Source organism: Phaseolus vulgaris, chromosome 6 (assembly GCF_000499845.2).
Source record: "Phaseolus vulgaris cultivar G19833 chromosome 6, P. vulgaris v2.0, whole genome shotgun sequence".
NCBI lineage: Eukaryota > Viridiplantae > Streptophyta > Magnoliopsida > Fabales > Fabaceae > Phaseolus > Phaseolus vulgaris.
Genome location: NC_023754.2, coordinates 14,746,518 through 14,768,902, shown reverse-complemented (window position 1 = coordinate 14,768,902; position 22,385 = coordinate 14,746,518). Strand labels below are relative to the sequence as shown.

Genomic DNA, 22,385 nt, shown 5'->3' with positions numbered 1-22,385 from the left:
CCTGTTAAAAGATTATAAAAGGTAATTTTATTTAAAAATAGAAACCGTGTAGTAAATAAGATGATAACAAAACTAAGAAGTGGGAAGTTAATAAACATAAGAATAATTAATTTAATTTAATTATTTTACAGAATCTGTATTTATATTTGACGCACGCACCCAAAGGAAAGTCAACACTATGTAATTCACAGTAAGTTATCTTATATAAGACCAAGTCAACACTGCTGTAAAATACCAATGAAAGTTTGTTTGTATATAAATATATTTTTAGAAAAATAAAATAGATGTATTTTAAAAAATATACTTGTTGATGACTAAATATTGAGAGAATCTAGAACTTGTTTAAGAAAAACGAAAGAAAAAAACAAATTTAGATTTAAAATCTGTTTAGGTGTAATAATGTTTCTTTAAATTTATTAACAGATACAATTTTGTTTCATTCTTTATCTTGTTTCATTCTTTATGAGGTTGTGTTTATACAATTTTGAAGAATCAATAAAGAAATTTTTCTGGATGGAAGAATAATGGTGTGTAAACAGGATTAAATAGTAGAAAAAAAATCACGTATATAAAGATTAATGATTTTAAAATATTTGTATATTTTAAAAAAATAATTTGATTCAGTTACGGGTTAAAAGATTACAAAAGGTAATTTTATTTAAAAATAGAAACCGTATCGTAAATAAGATGATAACAAAACTAAGAAGTGGGAAGTTAATAAACATAAAAATAATTAATTTAATTTAATTATTTTACAGAAACTGTATTTATATTTGACGCACACACCCGAAGGAAAGTGCAGACTTAACCAATCCATTCCCAATCCGCACAGAGCCTTCCGCGTCTCCATGGCCAACGAACCTTCTTCTTCTTCTTCCTATTCTAGTTATTGTTCTTGTTATTCTTCTTGTTATTGTTCTTGTTATTCTTCTTGTTATTGTTCTTCGATTGATCTGTGTTATACTATGTTCTTGCTAATCTTCCTTCTTAACTATTCGTTCGATTTGATTTTTTTGATTGGTTTTGAATTTGGCGTTAAGTTAATAGGAATAATGAATCCGTTTGATTTGATTTAAGATTATAGTGCGTAGAGTGGTGGAGGAAAGCAAGTGTATATATGTTTTCATTTATTATGAGCTATCTTTCTCTGTTCTTTTAAAGTTTATATTCTGCAGATAAAGTGTTTGTTGAATGTTACCTACCGTAGTCTTTCTTTTCTTGTTACATGTTTATGGTGGCATAGATCCTGAGTGTTGTTTTGCTTAAACAGGTATTGCAGCAGATACTTGATGGATCAGCTGCACAAGACTTGCCTCTGTAAAAGGTCAGACCAACACTGCCACATTCAGGTTACTTTCTTATCTTTTCATTCTTCACTTTAACTCAAAATTAAGAAATGGAATTCTATATATTTTTTACTTGTTAAGTGATAATTACACATTCTTTTAAACAATATGTTGTTTGTAGTAATCATCAACTTCATGCAACTCTTCTTCGTTGTATAATTGTGGAGCATTTTGCCATGTGCGATTTAAACAAGTAAATATAACAAAACTTAGGAGTCAGATTTTCATCATCATCACTATGTTTGTGCTTACCATGTCTTTGGATTTGCTATGTAATTCACAGTAAGTTATCTTATATAAGACCAAGTCAACACTGCTGTAAAATACCAATGAAAGTTTGTTTGTATATAAATATATTTTTAGAAAATGTATTTGAAAAAAATACTTCTTGATGACTAAACATTGAGAGAATCTAGAACTTGTTTAAGAAAAACTAAACAAAAAAAAAACAAATTTAGATTTAAAGTCTGTTTAGGTGTAATAATGTTTATTGGTATCCCTAAAAGATTATATTTGCAATTCTTTATCTTCTTTGAAACTATTATTAACAGATACAATCTTGTTTCATTCTTTCCTTTATAAGGTTGTGTTCATACTATTTTTTTTATTGGTAGAGTATATTTTCTTTTTCCTCCAAATTTGTAATCCCCTCTTCAGTGAAGAAAATCACATCTAATTTCGTTTCTGCTTATACAAAACTGATTCAACTAATATTTCTAGTTTTTCTTTTTCTAATTATTTAAAACCCTTAACATTTAATTTTTCTTTCAAATCGATTACCTTCAAGTCTGCATAACATTGAAATAAAATTGCATCTGCCAATAATTTTGAGAAATAAAAACCGAAATATTATACTTTAAGGGTTATTTAACAAGTTATATATTTGTTTTTGAACAAACTTTGAATTTCCACTATTTTTTTTTTAGTTTTCTACAAATAAGGAGTAGTTTCTCTCATAGTCAAAAATATGTATTTAATATAAATAAGCTTTGAGTGGTTTTTAAATAAGTTCACTTGGGATATAAATAACGAAAATATGTCATTATACAAATATGTTATACTGTTAAATAAAACTAATTTAATGAAACTCAAAAAATAACTATAATTTAGTGAAATATAATATCCTCCTAGGATTGTACAATTAATTTACAAATTAATTACTGTTTTGAATATCAAACGACTCTGCGGCGCCAAATCATCAAAGCTTTATTTAGTCATATCCTTTTATACTCATATTCAATCAAGGAATTATATAAAAGCTATTACCTTATTAAATAATAAATACAAATATCATTAAATGATTATAACTCAAAATAACATTAAAAGAAACACTAACTATAGGAATGAAATTGAAAAAAAAAAAATCATCATAATGAAATGAAAAAAAAAAATCATCATAATGAAATAAAAAAAAATTAAAACAATAAATAAAATAGACTCCAATATACCTTTTTTTTTACAACTCTTGTATATTATTCATTTCTACATATACCGTTGGAAAGTTACTCGTAGTAATTATCAAATTAAAACAACTTTTTTTTTACTATAAAATTATGAAATATCTTTGGATATTAGTCAATCTAACATAGAAAGTTGAAATGACTTTGAAGATAGTTTATTAAGAGACTCTTTATCTCTAACACTTGCAATCAAAATTTTCAAAGAAGTCTTTCATGATGAGGATCAAATGAACAAAGAAAAATTTATGAATTGAAAGAAAGAAAAATAATAATAATGAGAGAATAAAATATTTAAAAACTTTATCTATTTGATCCTCATCATGAGAGACTTGAAAATTTTTAAAAAATTGCTTCCAATTTTAAAGATAAAGAGTCTATTAATAGATTATTTACATAGTCATTTCAACGTTTTATGTTAGATTGGCTAATATCTAAAGATATTCCACAATTTTATAGTAAACAAGAGTACTTCAACTTCATAATTACTACCAACAACTTTCAAGTTCTTATGGATCACGTGTAGAAAGGAATAATATATTAAAAAATTATGTCAAAAGGTACATTGGAGTTTATTTTATGATTTTTTTTTTCAAATTCATTTCACTAGTTTGAATATTCTCAATGTAGTTTCGTTTTTTTGCAACTAATATAGTCCCATGTTCAAATTGATGGTAATGTTGATTCCAACAATGGTACACAAGATGAATAATAAATGAAAGATTTAAACAAAGTGTTGAGATCATTCAAAATGATTTTTATGATAAGAAAAGATTTTGATAAAATTCATTTAGTTTACTTATGTGTGAAAAAGTTATAAAAGATAAACTTATTTGAAAATATTAAACCATAATTTTTTAAACCAGTAAATAAGATAGCAAACTTAGGATGCGAAAATTTCATAAGAAAAAAAAAGATAAATTTAAAAACAAGATAAATCAAAATAATTTAAATTTAAATATTTTTATTTTAATTATTTTTTAGCAACTGTATTTATAAATGATAACCTGAATGATAATTGATAATTATTATTGATAAGATAAAAAGATACATTACATAAAACCAACATTTCTATTAAAAGAACGACTAAAAGTGTTCTTATATTTAAATCTATCTTTCATAAAATGATAAATATATTCGAGTCAAACATTTTCTCTTAGGATTCGTTTAATACAGTTTTGTTTCATCTTTTATAGTTATTGTTTTTTTTTAACTTGTTGACGAATATGATTGTATTTGTATTCAGGTTTATATTTTTCATTGTTATAATATATTTTCGTGTTTATTAAATTAATTCTTAAAAACATGAGTTTATAATCTTATAAAGAAAAAACAAGTTAAATAATATCAATTTTTGTTTTGGTAAATGCTTTAAACTTATTGTCAACGCAAGTAAACTCAAATAAAAATTGAAGTAAAAATATTTCAACAAGTTTGAAATTAAATGTAATTTTTAATTTGATTTTTATCCCAAAGATAATATTTTATTAAGATTCAAAATTATTTTAAAAATATTTTTGCATATGAGGTGCAACACTGTTTTGGGAATTTCTGAAAAAATAGTTAAACAATTAAATGATACGAAGGGTTCTACCATTTACAACTTAGGTTATAGTTTTGCAAAATGAAAATAAAAAATTAGAAGTGTTAATTAATAGATAAACATATAAATTCATAGATAAAAAATGCACACGTATTAAACATAAACATAAAAATAAATTTATAAATATTTTTATTATCAATTTACGAAATGGAAATAAAAAATTATCAATCTTAATTAAGACATAAGTTTTTAACCCAACCATGACACTTCTTATATTTGTGAAGTGATTGGAAAGTGAGACCATATTGATCGATGTTGCTTCGCTCCTAATAGATCTCTCATCTCTAAGCCTCTCTTCAACAATCTCCAACTCGTATCTTTCTCTTTCTCTCTCTCTCTCCATTAAGATCTCCACGTGTTTGTGAAATGTTCCACCACATTTATCAAATGACTTCTCTGTTATTGTTTTCAAAATTTAAACTTTTTTACCCATTTTGTCAAATTTCCAAAAAATTAAATAAAATAGAGTTAGGTATTGATCTTTCATGTGTTATTTTGTAGAGAAAGACTCTATTACTTGGGAAGTCATGAGTTGAGTTGATGATCGATCTTTCATGAGTTGTTATCTAATCAGAATTAGGATTTGTTCTCGTTGGTTGACCTCAGGCAGATTGAGTGGACAAGTTCTTCCTTTGATTTGTCTCAAATTAGTGTTTTGAGGTACTTGGTGTTCCATTAGGACAAAGGGGGTTTTACTCGTTGATCACACTCCGACGATCAAGTCAATGATATCATTCAAAAATATCAAATCACTTTTAGTCTCTAAGTATTCAAAAACAGCATACCTTTACTAGGGGTTTCAAGCCCCTTTTATATATATCCTTTCAACAGTTTTCTCTAATCTCATCAGAGCAAATTTTAACGGGAGAGAATATAATCTCAACAAAAAACATATAATCATAACAAAAAAACATATTGCTTACATGCACCTTTATTCTCGAGTGCTTAACAACAATAAAATATTTTGTTCACATGCACCTTTATTCTCAGGTGCTAACTACTTTATTCTCAACAACTTTTATTGGTATTTAATTAGCGTATGTATTATAAACAATAAGAATATTCCTTCTATATTAATTATCTTTTTCGAGTTGTCTTCCAGCATCTGGGCTGATCTTATGGCTCACCCTTTGAGTCATACTTGCCCAAAAATCGAGTTGACCTAATTGTTTGGACTGAGGTTTCGGGCACTCCTGGCCACTACACAAGCCCCCCAGGCTCGAGCCGAGCTTGGCTAGGCGAAGAGTATTTCCAACGTTGGCAACTGATGTGACGCTTTCGCAGAGGTGAGGCGCGGTTACTGAAGCGTTTCCTTATGAGACATCCCATCACACTAAATCTGGAACGTCTACGTGGCACGTGTATCAACGGCGAGGAAGCGTTGTCGCTTCATCTCCTTCTTTCAAATAATTAAAAATCCATTTCCTCTTCCTTACTCATTACACAAACTTCTACTCTCAAAACTTCTCTTACTCACAAAAAACTTTCTTCGCACTTCTTCTCACCATCGAGCTATCACCCACCTTATTCGCATCAGGTATTTTTCTCCACTAATCTTTATTGCCAATTATCCGTTCATCTTACCAGTTGCACTGCCTGAGCTGTAATCTCATTTTGATTTTCTTTCTCTTCCTGGCATGAACTGTGCTTGTATTTTGTTTGTGTTTATGCCTATGTTTTAGCTATATCTGCAATGGATTATGGTTCAACGTATCATTAGGCCAAAAAAAAGCTTCTAAAAGAGGTTTCCTATTACACAACCAATTTATGCCTTAGGGAGTTGAGAGAAAACGGGTGTACCATGAGTAAAAAATATGAGGGGTGTGTTAAAACTGTGGAGTGTAGGGAGGGGAAACCTATTTGTTGTGAGGAGTCGTCGGACCCCGATGGTTCATTTTACTACTTTTACGCCACCTTTTTCAAGAAGGTTCTCCTTCGTCTTCCCCTATCCATTTTTGAAAAGAAGCTACTCACTGAGCTCAATGTAGCTTCTGCCCAGCTACACCCAAATAGTTGGGCATTCATCCGAGCTTTTATTGTTTTGTGTTCACAGCTTGACATCTCACCAACTGTGGAAGTCTTTCTTTATTTCTTTGAGGCTAAACACACGATCAGTAAACTGTGGATGTCTCATGTAAGAGCTTTGCTTAACCTCTTCCAGTGTTCGTACAAAAATTTTAAAGGTAAATTTGTCAAAGTCCAAGCTTCAATAGGAGATCCAACCCTTTTGGATGGATTTCGCCTGTATTGGACCCCTGAGCCTAACTTCCAGAGTGCTCGGCGCTTGGAAGATTTGTCTCCAAAAGACCAGGGTATATGTGAATTTTGGACAAGCTTGAAGGTTGTCTTTGACACCTCTTATCTATTGACTAAAGAGTATTTCCTAGGCGCCTTGAAGGCCTATACTGGTACTCCTCATTTCCTTCCCTTGTAAATGTACCTATACTACTATTATTAACCACTTACTTGTCTTATTCTTTGCAGAAAGGATGTTGTCCAACATTGGCAAAGTGAAGATGGTTGAGCGCGTTAGAAAGATGAGAGCAGCTGCTAACTTGAGCAAGGATTCATTGGCATAAAAAAGGAAGGCCCCTATTGAGGTTGCTCCAGTCCAATCTAACCAGGACAAGCAAACCAACTCAGACCTTGTTTTCAAGAGAAAAAGGCGAGAGGTAGCTCCCCCTTCTGAACACTCCCACTCGGATGGTCGAGCTCCACACTAGGAGGTCGTTACCATCCAAGAGTGTGAGGTCGAAAGCTCATGCAGAAAAAACTTATGGGATGATGACTTTGACGTCCTTGCTCATGGAAAGGCCTTTTTCCTACCCCCCAAAGACAAAAACAGGTTAATAGTCCATGATGAAGACTTCCTTCGTCGTGACTCCTTGAAGTTATTCAGCCAGGCATTTGCCTTAGCCTGCCTGGCTGATGACAAAGCGCAAGATCCCAAAGTGTCCGAAGACCACAAAAATAAGGGGATCATGGAGCTCCGCCAAGGAATGGACCGCCTTCAGATGGAGATCAATCGACAAAATGGCCTGCATAAAAAAGCTGAGCATCTCTATACCGAGAAGACCCGAGAGGCATTGACGCTCTCCGAAGAGAAGGACAAGCTTTTGGGCAAGATAGAGAACTTAAAGAAAGAGATGGATCATAAAGAAGAAGACTCCAGCAAGCTCATTGAGTATCTCAAAGATGACGCTACCCGATCCTTCTAGGCTGGCTTCGAACCTTCCCTATAGCAAGCAACAATAGTCCATCCTACCATGGACCCACACTGGACCCAGGCAAAACCGTGGTCGACGACCAATTGAGAGAGGACTAATCTTAAATTTTTATAATAGCTATGGGCTGTAATATTTATTGGCTTGCCACACTTACTCGACATTACGACCCTTTGAACAATTTATGCATGTTTTTCTTTTAATGTCTGTAGACTTTCTTACGTATACAAATATATGCCTTAATGCTTAACTAAATCTCTTCATCTCAACACAACTAATATAACAAATTTCTACTAACTTAAGCATAAAGTAATAACTTATTTACCTTGGTAGAACGTCTACCCATAAGTAAGTGATGCATTCGAGGCTAGGACAACCTTTACTTCACATTGAATCTCATGAATAACCGAGCCCCCTACTAGGGCGGCCCTTGGTATGATTACTGCATCAATTTCATGATCCCTTACTTCATAGGGTACCTATTTTGGCAGCTACACCTATCCCATGCTTGATCATTGTTCTCCATGTACCAGATCAAGTAAACTCCTCATCACAAGGTGCCTATACTCGAATGACTCTATTCATTCCTAGTTAGATCGTCTTAGCATGTGCCAAACTAAATCTAATAAACCCACTCCACAGGGCGCCTATACACGGATGACTCTATTCATTCTGGGCTAGGGCGTACCATGTGCCAAATTAGCTAACTCAACAGATGAATTTATCTTACAGGGCGTTTATGCTTGGGTAGTCGTACTTATGCCAAGCTAGATCGACTTACCATGTACTAACTCAAGTAAATAAACAAACAAATGAATCTTACATGGCGCTTATGCTCGAGTAGACGTACTTATGTCGAGTTTGTTCGGCTTACCGTGCACTAACTTAAGTAAATCAACAAACAAATTAATCTCACAGGGTGCCTATGCTCGAGTAGACGTACTTATGCCGAGCTAGGTCGACTTACCATGTAATAACTCAAGTAAATAACAAACAAATTAATCTCACAGGGCGTCTATGCTCGGGTAGACGTACTTACGCCGAGTTAGGTCGACTTACCATGTGCTACATCAACACTATTCAATCAAGACTAATGCACCAACTTCTGAGAACAAATTTATCATTAGGTGACCTTATTAAAAAACACCTTCAAGGGAAAAAGAGCACCACCTTAAACATCATATTGTTCAAAAGAAAAACATCAAAACGAAATGTCTTAACTAAAGTAAAACTTGAGATTGACCACGTTCCACATTCGTAGGCTGGCTCCTCCCTCTAGGGTTTCCAGCTTATATGCTCCATTTCCAAGCACCTCAACTACACGAAACAGGCCAGTCCACTTTGGAGATAGCTTGTTCTCCAGCTGGTAAGGATGGACCTTTCGCATCACCAGGTCGGCAACCTTGAACTGTCGAGGTTTCGTCTTGGTCTTGTACTTTAACTCCACCCTTCTCTTTAAAGCCTTCGAGTTGATACGAGCGTGATCACACACCTCGTCCAACAAATCTAGGTTCACTTTCTTTCCTTCATTAGATTATTCAACAACAAAAGTTTGGAACCTAGGGGAATTCTCTTGTATCTCCACCAGTATCATGGCATCTGACCCATATACCAAACTGAAAGGTCTCTCCTTAGTTGTCAATTGCGGGGTGGTGTGGTAGAACCACAAGATTTTTGGAATTTCTTCTGACTAAGTTCCCTTTGCCTTTTCTAATCTCCTCTTCAACCCCCTTAGTAGGATCCTATTAGTTGACTCAGCCTGGCCATTCGTCTAGGGGAGTTATGCCGAAGTGAACATCTGCTTTATTCCGAGCTTTGAGCATAGCTTGCCCAATTGTTGGCTAGCGAATTGAGTTTTGTTGTCAGACACCAGGTGCCTTAGAATCCGAAAACGGCAAACAATGTTCTTCCACACAAAATGTTGGACCTTATGAGGAATTATTTATTCAACTGGCTCAGCTTCAATGCACTTGGTGAAGTATTCAATGGCCACAATGAGTTACTTCATATGACGTATTGCCAAATGGGAAAGTGCCTAAAATGTATATCCCCCATGTATGGAAGGACCATGAGCTATAAATCGATCGCAGCTTCTCGGCTGATGCATGACACCAATCAGCGTGCTTCTAGCATTGCTCACAGTGTTGGACATATCTCACAAAATCCTCCTTCATCGTCGACTAATAATACCCAGCTCAGACGACTTTCAACGAGAGAGCTCGTCTTCCTATGTGGCTACCACAAATGCCTTCATGGAGCTCGACCATTATGCAGCGCACTGATCCCCACTTACACATGTGAGGATCGAGTGGATATAATCGTGACGAAAAAAGTTTCCATCAATCACAGTATACCGCCCTGCAGAACTTCAAGAAACCCATCCCCCAATAACCCATGGGTGGTTATTCTTGGAACTTTCAGGGTTTCTTGAATCATCAATCGATACCTTCTCCCCTTTCATGAGCTTATCCCTAAGACCTCCAAGTGATCGACTTTGGACAACCCTTTTATAACTGTCCTAGGTGACTTCAATGTCTCTTGGATCATTGACCTCTGTCGACATCCCTTCCCTGAGCTAGCTAGATTAGAAAATAGGTCTGCTCGGGAGTTTTGTTTTCTTGGAACATGAACAAGGTTAAACACTGAGAAAGTTGCTTTCAAGATCCTTACGTACCTGAGGTATGAAGCTAGTTGTGGGTCCTTGGCCTGATACTCGCCAGTGACTTGCCCGGTGACGAGCAATGAGTTACTTTTCACCAACTCTTTGGCTAGCAACATCCATGTTGTCAAGGCTTCGTACTCAACTTGATTGTTGTTTTCTTTAAACGCAAACCTGAGGCTAGTAGTAGTTCTCGACGTAGTAGTTCATCTGACGAGTAGAAAATAATAGTATTGTCTTACATGTACAATCTTTAGTGATTGTTTGATAGCTTATAAGCAAGTACTTTGATATTCTCTTTCTTGTAGTATCCAAATGGATCATTTTATGAAAACATCTTATGCATTCATGAGCATTAGGATCATTCGATATGTTCTTCTTAACTATTTTGTCTTATCCATTCTAGTGAGATCGTCTAATGCAGTTCTTCGATATCGTCTAACACATTACTTGATATCATTTAACGTGTGTATTCTTCTTTGAAACATTCATTTGGAAAACGTTCCTTCTTTAACTGTTATCTTTATGAGAGTTAGAAATTTTTCCAATATTTAGACCAAGATTGGATCATCTTACAGTTTTTCTATTGTTGTATCGTGTGCTCTGCCTTTATTACACTGTCCAATGAATCTTTTTATTGTGAGATTGTCTAGTGAGTCTTGCTTATCTTCTCTAATCATTTTGTCTAATCTTAGATTGCATATGAGTGAGCTTTGTTATGTCATAACGCATCTATAGTGTTTGTTATCATCAAAACATATAGACTTTTATATGAGATTGTTTATTGGGTGATAGATCGTCTATTGTCTTAACATATTTATATTGGTTAGATTGTTAAATTTGGTTTAAATGATCAATTTATGTTATAATAGTTATGATAGGAAAATGTTGCAATTGAGTGTAAATAAGCAATTTAAACTTGATTTTGAATTAAGAATTTGGATTTCGAAATTTATTTTTAAATCCTACAAAACTTATTGTCTCAGTAAATCTCACTTGAGCATCGAGCGACACTTAAGCGAGGACCATCAAACTTGAGAGAAAATCACTATCATTCAAATGACTAGTAGGACACTCAAGTACTATCACTCCTTGCTCAAGTTGGAATTTAAAACATGAACAAGAGATGAGTAACATTGATTTTTCTTTCCTTTGGATTTGGACTACTCATGCAAAGGTTGGTCGATAAGAGAAGAAATCTTGGTGAGTTGGGTGAGGACTCTATTATGTTTTGGAAGTATTAAGCAAAGAATATCATTCAAATGTTGGTACGATGCTTAAGCAATTTAACTTATCGCTCAAACAAGAAGAAACTCGAAAATTTCTTGTTTTTATTGGAAAATACCACTAAAATAAAGTGATTTAACTCAAGCGAAAATCTTCAACTCTCTAAGATATATTTTGATTTAATTTCAAGCAATTACATGTTTAATACTCCTAGCTTATAATATTATATACAAATTTGAATGTTTTATTCTATAAATGTTTAATTATTATGTTTGAATGAATTCATTTCTTTAAGAAATAGTATGTTATATAAATGAATAGTGTGATGTATGCAATCATTAAAAGTAGCATACCTAGGATGGTGTGTTGGCTAATTTTTTATTTTTAAGTATTAAATATAAGAGCATATGATTAATAAAGATACCTTTGTTTCTCGTATAAATCTTGTAGTTTAACACATTTAGGAGTGGGAAGTTGAGAAAATGTTAGTGTACATTGATTCACATTTATAGGTATACAATATTTTGTTTAATGAACTTATCCTAACCTATAAAGTTGAGATTTGCATGTAAATTATTTTAGCTTAAAATGAGTCAGGTGTTAGTCTTTGGTTGGATATGGTAAATACAAGTCTTTAGAAAGGCATGTGTTTGAATTTTCTATTTGTATCTACTTTAGCTTGGTCTACATGTTGATTTTAAATGCTTTGAATTGGATTAGACATAATATATTTGTTTGGTAATATACTTTTATGATTAATATATAATTTTTTTTTAATGCTTGTTCTTACATATGTGTTGAACTTTATTAATTGGACATGTAAATTGTAAAATAACTATAAGTCAACTTTTAGTATTTTTTTTTTTTTATTTTGCTTGAGAAATATCATGAGGGTTTAAACAAGGTGAAGTAGCAAGCCTCACAATAATGCATAAAGTATATTCTTCTACATTTATATTAGTGATAATGAAGTTTATTTGAAGGTTTTTAAAAAGGATATGAAGGGAAACTTATATGGACTTGAGTGATGACTTTATTCGCTAAAGACATTCATAGTCTACACTAAATATTGATCTTTCTACTAAGAAAACAAGAAACATATACAACAATAATATGATCAATAAATTATTTATATATTATAATACTTATGGATTGAGTTTTTAATGTCAACCTTTCCTTCATTGAGTATTGTAGTAGATAATCTCAATCAAAATGTTGATGTTACTCATAATGATTTTATTAATGAGATAGCATAAGACCTTTAATGAATTATATAATTTTTATTTCACTTTTAATTTGTATTAACTTTTATTTAGTAAATTTTGACTTTAAATTATGTAATCAATGCATTTACTTGAGTGTATATTATATTCATGCAATTATTTTATTTTATTTTGATTATATATTGTGAGTTTGCATATATTGATGAATTATTGTGTACACCATTTTCGGTAACAACTTTCAGAATTTATTATTCAAAAGTAAAAAAATGATAATATTTAATAACACTAACTCATCCCACAAAATGATACATTATATATGATTAAGTTAACACTTTTATAGAAGAACCAATAAAACAATAAAAGCATGTTTGAATTTAAATATTTTTTAAAATTAAATTTATTTGAACAAATATTTCTCACTAACAATACAAATTTGGTGAGAAACTCCACCTTATTTAAGAAAAACTAAAAAAAAAATAGACAAAATATTTCATCCCTAGCCTACTTTTAGAACCAAACATTCAAATTCAAAGTTTGTTTAAAAGTAAATACAATTTGTTGTTAACCCTAAAGGACCATATTTGGAGTTCTTGATCTTCTTCAAACTTGTTAGCCAACACAATCTTGTTCCATTCTTTTACAAGATTGTAGGTGTTTGTTTTCATTTCCCATTTCTTCATTGGTAAGGTATATTCTCTAAGATAGGGATCCAACACGGTCACTTCCAAACCAACGGGTTTTCCATTTTCCCTTTTATCCAACTTTGTAATCTCGTCTAGAGTAAGAAAGTCACATTTTATTTCCTTTACTGGTATGGATAAACGATTACTATTTGGTTTCACATCCGAAAAGAAAAGTCTCTTGTGCATGAGAAATTTAAGATCATATCCATTCAATTCAATGACTCGATTTTTGAATTCCACTGACAAATCGAGTGGCTCTAATGCTGATGGAAGTGTTGGAGTTATCGCAAATACCCTTGATGGTGGTGGAGATGTTGGACTCGTCGTGATTAGCCTTGGTGGCGATAATGGTAGAGGTGAGGGTGTGAGACTTAGCATAGTTACCCTTGACGACAATGATGATGGAGATAGATGTGGGGGTGGGGGTGGGGATGGTAATAGAGATAGAGGTGGTGGTGGTAATAGGGATAGAGGTGAGGGTGGTGGTGGTAAGAGAGGTGGTGGTGGTAAGAGAGATAAAGGTAAAGGTCGAGGTGGGGGTGGGGGTGGTAATAGAGATAGAAGTGGGGGTGAGGGTGGTAATAGAGGTGAAGGTGTTGAACTTATTACTATTCCCTTTGCCTTTTTAATGTTTGACACCACAAGTTCATCTTTTGAGGTCTGTTCACTTTGTCTACATCTGCAAAAAGTCATATTTCAAATAATAGTTATACCCATTTTAATCCTCATTTACCATATAATTAGTTTTCAAATTAATAAAAAAATTATTCATAAAAACAAATGCATACTAATGGAATAAAATATGAAATAAATTTAACTTTAAAAATAAATAATTTTTTTTAAGAAGTCTATCAAAATTAATGATATTTAACAAATTCAATTTAGTTTATATAATCAAAATATGATATATTTGAATTTAAACTAATAGAAATCTAGAAAAAAATGTTATACTGTTAAATTAAAACTAATTTAATGAAATTAAAAATAACCACTAGAAAATCAATTAAATAGAAATTATAAATTAAAAAAAAACTATTTATATTAAAGTAGTTTCTATTATTAATAAAAATTTATAAAATATGTTGGAGATCCCACATCGACTAGAGATGAGAGCCTTTCATTGTATATAAGTGGGTGCAAACCTCAACCTTATGAGCCGGTTTTATGGGGTTGAGTTAGGCTTAAAGTCCACTTCTTAACAAAATAGTTTTTAAATTAATATTTCATTATTAACTATCAAAGTTTTAGATACTAATATTTTATATTCTAAATTAGTCTCTATTAGTCTTTTAGTAGTTAAAATATAAAATATTAGTAGTTAAAATCTTAGTAGCTAATTTAAATATCAATTTATAAATTATTTTATAATTTTTATTAATAATAAAAATCACTTTAAATACTAATAATTTTTTAGTTTCTAAAATAGTATCTAATTATTTATTTTACTCTCTAAATTTAATTATTATTTAATAATTTTTTTTAAGGAATTATAATTTAGTGAAATATAATATCTTCTTAGGATTGTACTAATTAACTTACAAATTAATTACTGTTTGAAAATCAAACGATTATGTGGCGCCAAATCATCAAAGCTTTAGTCATGTCCTATTAAACTCATATTCAATCAAGGAATTATATAAAAAATATTACCTTATGAAATAATAAATACAAATATCATTAAATGATTATAACTCAAAACAACATTAAAAAAACACTAATTATAGGAATGAAAAATAATGAAATAAAAAAATTAAAATAATAAATAAAATAAACTATAAATACCTTTTTTCGACCATTCTTGGTGCATTATTTCTCTCTGCATATGATTCATAACAGCTTGAAAGTTGTTCGTAGTAATCATCAAGTTGAAGTAACTCTTTCTTACTATAAAACTGAGGAATATCTTTAGATATTAGCCAATCTAGCATAGAAGGTTGAAATGGCTTTGAAGATAGTTGATTTAGAGACTCTCTATCTGTAACACTTGCAAGCAAATCTTTCAAATTTTTCAAGTCCATGATAACGAGGATCAAATGGAAAAAAAAAACTTCAGAATTGAAAGAAAGAAAAAAATACCGAGAGAATGGTGAAGTGTAAATGTGCTAAGGATTTTAAATAGTAAAAAAAAGATAAATTATAAAGATTAATGATAAGAAAAGATTTTGATATAATTTATTGAAGGATTTTAAATAGTAACAAATAGATAAAGTACGTAAAAATTAATGATAAGAAAAGATTTTGATAAAACTGATTTAGTTTAATTATACATAAAATATTATAAAAGATAAAATTATTTAAAAATACAAATCATAATTTGTTTTAAAACAAGCAAATAAGATAACAGAACCTAGAAGTCGAAAGTTCTAAGCTTAAAAAAGATAAGCTTAAAAAATAAGATAAATAAATTAAAATTTAAATAATTTATTTATTTAAAGTATTTTTTAGAACCTGTATTTATATTTTATACATCCCACCTAAATTGCAAATTTAACCTAATTGCATAAGAGATAATCGATAAGTATTACTGATAACAGAGAAGATTCCTTACATAAACCAACATTTCTAAAAGAAAACCACTAAAAGTGCTCTTATCTTTAAATCTACCTTTCATAAAAACAATAAATATATGTGAATTTTATTGTTATAATATATATTTCTTTCTTCCTTAAATTAGTACTCTTACGAGTTTATTATCTCATAAAGAAAAAAAAAGTTAAATCAATATAAATTTTTTTGGATAAATCTTAACTGATAAATAAATAAAGTTTAAAACTTATAAAATAAATTGTTTAACATTTTAAAAAAATTGTTTTATTAACTAAAATTAAGATTAATTGATGCTTTGTTCAACCATAATGATTCAAACTCATGTTTTACCAGCTAAACTAGATTTTGCCTGAAAAAGGTATTCCATATTTTTTTACATACTAAGAAAATCTAAAAAAATTAAATTAAAAAAAAACAATTTATATTAAATAGGGATGAGTAATATATTATTCCTTATTATTATCATAGTTATAAAATAATTAAAACATACAACATTATTATTATTACTGTAATTTTTTAAATATGTGGACGGTTTTAAGAATTGAGATGTTGAACAAAGTTGGCGCTTCTTCAAGTTGAAGGCATCGAACACAAGAACAGTGAGGTGACTGGAAAGCGACACCGTATTGGTCGATGGTGAAGGGCTTGCACGGCCAGAGCCTCCCCGCCGACGTGGCGCAGGTGGTTGATCATCTTGAGCGTCACTGCTTCGCTTCCGATGGATCTCTCATCTCCAAGCCTCTCTTCAACGATCTCCAACTCGTATCTCTCTCTCCCCATTCTGATCTCTATGTGTTTGTGAAAAGTCCCACAACAGTTGCCATATGGCTCCTCCGTTCTTCTTTTCAAAATTTATACTTTTTCTTACCCATTTTTTTGAATTTCCCCAAAATTAAATAAAACTGAGTTGGGTATTGATCTTTCATGGGTTGTCTTGCAGGCCAGAGAGGAAATGTGCAGAGAAAGACTGCGTTACCTGGAAGCCATGGTAAAGGCTTATTTGTTTAAGGAGTGTATAATATGTGTTTGTTGAAAGCATAAAACTTGTATACTATACTTTTTAGGTGCTGTTTGTGTTGTTATTTAATCAGAATTGGAATTGTACCTCGTTAATCAGTGGTATATGGCTTGCTTTAAAAGATTACGTGGACTATTAAGATGAAACTTCAATTCTGATTGTATAACATTGAAAACACCACCTAAGGTGCTGCATCTAAGCTTAAAATAGAGATTTGCTAAAATGGTATGTGATATTTGGACTTGATTTAGGTGTAAGATTGCAGTCTTTGGTATCACTGGAATGTGTTGGTTAAGTGTAGTGTGATTGTTTTCTTACAACAACAATGACAATTGTTTTTTATCCCACTTGGTGAGATTTCCTACTTGTATGTATCACATGATGTTATTCAGTTTGGTTAAAGACCAAAACTTCAAAAATATGATTTGCCGTAAGATACTTCCTATCAATTTCCAATTTATTTCTTGGTCTTAGCCTTTTTCGAAGGACTGAAAATTATGTGATCTACTCTACTCACTAATGCTTTTAATGACCTTCTTTGTACTTAGTGATTTGTATTTCTCATATGGGGATCTGGCTGCAGGCTATATATTCTGAGGCTATAGCAATGGTGGAAGAGTATCAACAAGCCACTTCTGTATCTAACCTTGGTGGAATTAGAGATACCGGCAACCTGTATCCACAGCTCGGGTTGAGGAACTCTCCTCAGGTTTTGAATTATTGCTTCTGAAAGTTAGTTTAGTTTATGAACAAATATATGGCCTGTGTAAGAATGTTGTTGATTTTTGGTCTTGGAAAGTTTGAGTCTTGGCTTTGTTTGTTTATAAGTTTTTATTTTTTGGCAAATTGGTCTTTATTGATTTAAACAAAGTTTACATGTATATATTATTGTCAGGTTTATCAGACTTTAGAGCATCAAATGGTTGTTGCTGAAGCAGCTCAACGATTGAGACTACCTCTTATCTCCAAAGATGGGGAAGTTCATGATGAAGATATTGAAAAGCTAAGTGTAGTTTCTCGAGGCTCCCTTGACAGTACTGTTAGTGGGGCCAACTCTTCAAATTATAACACTCCAAACAGCTCAGTCAGTGGGGCTATTTCTGCTCTTGTTGCTTCGGATCCAGTGGATCCTGGAGTTGGTGGTGTTCCAAATCGTTTTCTGGGAATTACGCCTGCTTATTTGTGGCAAACTCAGCATCAAAAAACACCATTATCTGTGGTATACTATTTAACTGCATATGAAAGTCAGCTAAGAAGGCTCTTTCTGTGCTAGATTTATGTTTTTATTTTATGTGATTAAATGTTATGCCTTTTGTTATTGACAAGTTAACCATATGTCATAGGATATGACTGAATATCGCTTGTCTGTTTCACGGGAGGTAGATGCTCGCCTGAAAATGAAATGTGAAAAATTATCAGACGCCTTTGTATTGGATGATAATGGTAACTGTGAACTGCTTATTACTTATATTTGGAGTTGTGGTTGGAGAATTTTGATTTTCCTTGGTTACCATTTTGATTTTATGTGCTAACTGATTCCTCATTTCTTGTTTCAGATTCTTCATCGTCTGCAAGTCAAAGTTCAAGTTCTAGGCTTCCAGAAAGGTCTGTGTTCATTTGTGTAGCCTAATCCTTTTCTTTTTTGGCAATGTATCCACTTACATGAGAAGTTAAGGCATATAAGGCTAGCCAGTTTCAGTCTCGTCTCAACTCTCAGGAGATGAGACATGTGAGTTTTATTACATATAGTCAACTATAATTTACTGACCCACAAAATCACGTCTATATTTATGTTATGTTGGATGAGGTTAGATATGTATTCATTCAATTTTAGATTTGTGTAATGATGAAAGTGTCTAATAGGAGTTTGCTTTATTTTACTGATTGTAACAACAAAGGTTTATTTAGCTCAGCAAGATGGAGAATTTTTTTTTTCTTTCAAAATAATTTCACTTTATTTTGAATTATAGGTGAAGGATCTATCTTATATTTTCTGTTGGGTGCACCCTATGCTAACAACAAATATTTGTAGTGGTAATTGTAAGTTCCATCCTGGAAAATAACTGTAAACTACATTTTGTTGCTTTTTTTTTCCTGTTACTTTACCAGGGTGAAATTGTTGATTGAGGAGATTGAAAGAGAAGAAACAGCTCTGCGTGATGACCTATATTCTGCAGATAGAAAGTTTGCTGAATATTACAATGTATGTGCACAAGCATTTAGTACAAGAACCATCTTTCTAGTGGACACAAACATTTTCTGAAACTCCCATATTAAATCTATGTGCCTGTGAGAGAGATAAAGAATTTGCTTGTGTGCTGTATTATGCATTATAAGTTGTAATTCCTTTTTGTTAACATGTTTATGGTGGTATGTAGATATTGAATGTTATTATGCTTAAATAGGTCTTGGAGCAGATACTTGCAGTGCTTATTAAACTCGTCAAAGATTTGAAGTTGGAGCATCAACACAAATATGTCAGCACTCATTATTTAATAAATTCCACTGTATTGATTGCTAAAGATATATCTGGACTTACCCCATGTACTTGTAGGATGACCTGCAAAAGACTTGGCTCTGTAAAAGGTGTGAGACCATGAGTGCGAAATTGAGGTTAGTTTCTTATCTGCTACCTTTATATATTTTCATTGTTCTCCACCATAAATACACTGTCGGGGTTTTGAAATTTGAAGTAACTAGAAATGGATGATAAATTTAACAATTGCTTAGAGGAAGTCTCATATGAGATCATTTGAAAAAAAAAATTGTTTTTATTGTTTAATAGACCATATTTGAAATTCCAAAGTGGATGTTTCTTGTACAAGTTAGATACAAAACGTTGCTTCTACTTAAGAGTTAAGGTAATATAAAATTAGTATATAACATCTAGACAATGTAAGACTGATGCATTAATCTAGACAGTATACAAATTTGATGTTGCGCTGGATGGTAGCAAAAATATATCACAGTAGATTTGTTGAATGAACGATTATTATATTTTAGTGAGGATAAATGGAAAAAGTGCAAAAAGAATTGGATGGGGCTGAGCCTAAACAAAAGGATGTTGAATCTTAAACTCGAGGCATAATTCTTGAAACTAATTAATCCTAAATTAAGATAATAGCATTTCTATTCTTAACTCTTTAAGTTCCTTTTTTTTATATAACTATTTCATACATTATACATTTTTTGACCTCCACCCTGAATCAGATAGAAGCGTGATTTGTCTAAGTTTGTCCAAAATGGTAGTCTGATTTAAGTCCAGATATTAGCAGCAATATGTTAGTTTTGTCAGGCTCTATTATAATTGTGATTTCACCCATTTCATTTCAGGGTTCTGGAACACGTTCTCCTGCTTGAAACTTACACTAAGGACTCCATACCTGCTCTTCATAAGATAAGGTATGAACAAAGAATCGTTATAAGTCTGTGAGCACTCTTTAGTGTTAATAAACCATTTTTCCCTTTTCAATGTTAGGAAATATCTTGTTGAGGCAACAGAAGAAGCTTCGATTGCGTATAACAAAGCGGTATGTTCTGATGTCCTTACGCATGTTTTACAACTAATGTAATTTAGTAGCCCTTGACTTTAGTTCTATTTAGTTTCTTACCATGAACTGAGCTCTTCACCAGAAAAAAAAAAATGTTAATGTGATAAGACATGAGGTAACTTTGTAAAATTAGCTCAGAACATGCCATCCTTGTTGAGAGCTTCTTGTCTTGTCATTTTCTTTTCTAGTGTTCCCCAGATATGGATCAGAGAACTTTTAATGGGCACATCATAGTACATTTGTTCAAATTCAAATCTTAAATACCTTATCATTTTTTACACAATATTCTCAAGTCTCCTCATTACTGTAACTGTTTTAGTTGAATAAGAAATAATTGTTACTTATTATAATATGATTGAGATTAAAGTATTTTGATGGATACTGCAAGACCAGAACCGAATTAAGAGAACGAGGAATTGAAACATGCACTTGATGAGCAAATTGTGAAGTAATACTATCATCTACATCATAAAAAATGTGAATTCTTTGGTACAGAAGACTAAGAAAATTGTAGTGAGTGTTGTTAATGTGGCATTTTGAAATGTGGAGTCTGTGCCAAGGGTTGACAGTTAGTATCTTAACCAGTACCCGAATCTAATTTTTGTTTCATCTGTCAAATAATTTTATAAAATTGTTTCGGTTAGTGGTTACGTTGTATTAGTCAGTAGCCTTCCTTCTAGTATCAAGGCCTTGTTTAGATTTTTTTTTCATAAATCAAACTTTTACAGCTTAAAATCATTTTTTATGCACCTTACTTGTATGAGAAGTTAAATGGGAGAGATTAGAGAGCTTTTGTAAAAATTGAAATGTAAAAATTGATTATAAATTAATAGAGAAATTTAATTTATTTTACATTGTTGTTTTCTTTCTTATTGGTTATAGATAAGTTTATCATAGAAGATTTTGAATTTATTTTTGGTCTCATTATGATTGTCTTTTCCTCCGCCACTCCAATCGTTCATCATGTCTGTTTTAGTTATATTTTGATCTTTGTACCAGGTTACCCGGCTGCGCGAGTACCAGGGTGTTGATCCTCATTTTGACAACATTGCAAGGCAGTACCATGACATTGTGCAGGTAATACCTCATTTGAACCAAATATATTTGTTGTTGTAACTAGGAAAGCTATTCGGGGCTTCTGTCATTTCTAAAGCAAAGTGGTACCTTCTGTTGTAACTAAATGTTCTAACGGAGGATCGAACCCAAACTTTGGTTAAAAGACTCAAGTGTTGAACTGCTTCTGTCAATGGCTTTTGGTTTTCCACCAAATACTTATATACAAATAGATATGTCAACCAACTTCTATAAAATTCTCTCTGGTATTTATATTCTGTCTGTCCGAAACTTTCCTTGTTTGTGATGACAAAAACGAAGCAATATGATAATATAACTGAATATAAAAAACAAACTCATCATTTCAATTTTCTACGGTCTGTTTTTTTTTTTTCAAGTTTCATATGTTGGTGACATTGTGCAGAAATTGGAGAACATGCAATGGACAATCCACCAAGTTGAAATGGATCTGAAACGTTTGCCAGATAAACCTAGCACATAGAGGTTTTATACTTTGTCTCCTTATCTTGCTTTGAATATCTTCATGTAAATGATATTTAAGACGCCCCCTTCCATAATTCATTATTAATCATATCCCTAATGATTCATAAAGGTGTGTAATCTGCAATCTGTGAGCCTGTTTAAATATTTAGACTACTTTGCATTACCATCATAGTATATTTTAGTTCAAGCTGTCTTAGGGGTCTTTACTCCTTGTATTCCATCATAGTAGTATTTTTGCTACCATCATTATAACACTAATATTATTTTAGACTTATCTTGATCAAGAGATC

The 22,385-nt window shown here is 31.8% G+C and overlaps 2 protein-coding genes across 5 annotated transcripts; both read left to right on the top strand.

The window, feature by feature from the left end:
* Positions 1-765: 765 nt before the first annotated feature.
* On the top strand, positions 766-22,379 carry LOC137831230 (AUGMIN subunit 4). Of its 4 annotated transcripts, XM_068638821.1 has the most exons (16): positions 799-885; positions 1,271-1,349; positions 11,276-11,492; positions 16,545-16,731; positions 16,910-16,957; positions 17,571-17,696; positions 17,883-18,206; positions 18,331-18,430; positions 18,544-18,592; positions 19,097-19,190; positions 19,393-19,464; positions 19,542-19,600; positions 20,321-20,389; positions 20,466-20,517; positions 21,538-21,615; positions 22,016-22,379. In XM_068638821.1, exons 4-16 carry the CDS (start codon positions 16,603-16,605, stop codon positions 22,091-22,093), a joined length of 1,278 nt encoding a protein of 425 aa, XP_068494922.1. In that variant the 5' UTR covers positions 799-885; positions 1,271-1,349; positions 11,276-11,492; positions 16,545-16,602; the 3' UTR covers positions 22,094-22,379. The 4 variants fall into 4 exon arrangements, with proteins under 4 accessions (XP_068494926.1, XP_068494922.1, XP_068494923.1 ...); XM_068638822.1 differs by lacking the exon at positions 11,276-11,492; XM_068638825.1 differs by lacking the exons at positions 11,276-11,492; positions 16,545-16,731 and having other exon boundaries at positions 766-885.
* LOC137831231 (uncharacterized) lies at positions 6,080-7,121 on the top strand. Its single transcript, XM_068638826.1, has 2 exons — positions 6,080-6,814; positions 6,891-7,121. Exons 1-2 carry the CDS (start codon positions 6,208-6,210, stop codon positions 6,983-6,985), a joined length of 702 nt encoding a protein of 233 aa, XP_068494927.1. The 5' UTR covers positions 6,080-6,207; the 3' UTR covers positions 6,986-7,121.
* Positions 22,380-22,385: the final 6 nt, after the last annotated feature.

Bases quoted from the DNA above. Each gene is read 5' to 3' on its own strand.
- LOC137831230 (XM_068638822.1), top strand. From the start codon at position 16,603: ATGGTGAAGGGCTTGCACGGCCAGAGCCTCCCCGCCGACGTGGCGCAG. The intron at 16,958-17,570 runs GTAAAGGCTTAT...ATCTGGCTGCAG, and splicing joins TGCGTTACCTGGAAGCCATG to GCTATATATTCTGAGGCTAT. The intron at 20,390-20,465 runs GTATGAACAAAG...TTTCAATGTTAG, and splicing joins CCTGCTCTTCATAAGATAAG to GAAATATCTTGTTGAGGCAA.
- LOC137831231 (XM_068638826.1), top strand. From the start codon at position 6,208: ATGAGTAAAAAATATGAGGGGTGTGTTAAAACTGTGGAGTGTAGGGAG. The intron at 6,815-6,890 runs GTACTCCTCATT...TATTCTTTGCAG, and splicing joins CGCCTTGAAGGCCTATACTG to AAAGGATGTTGTCCAACATT.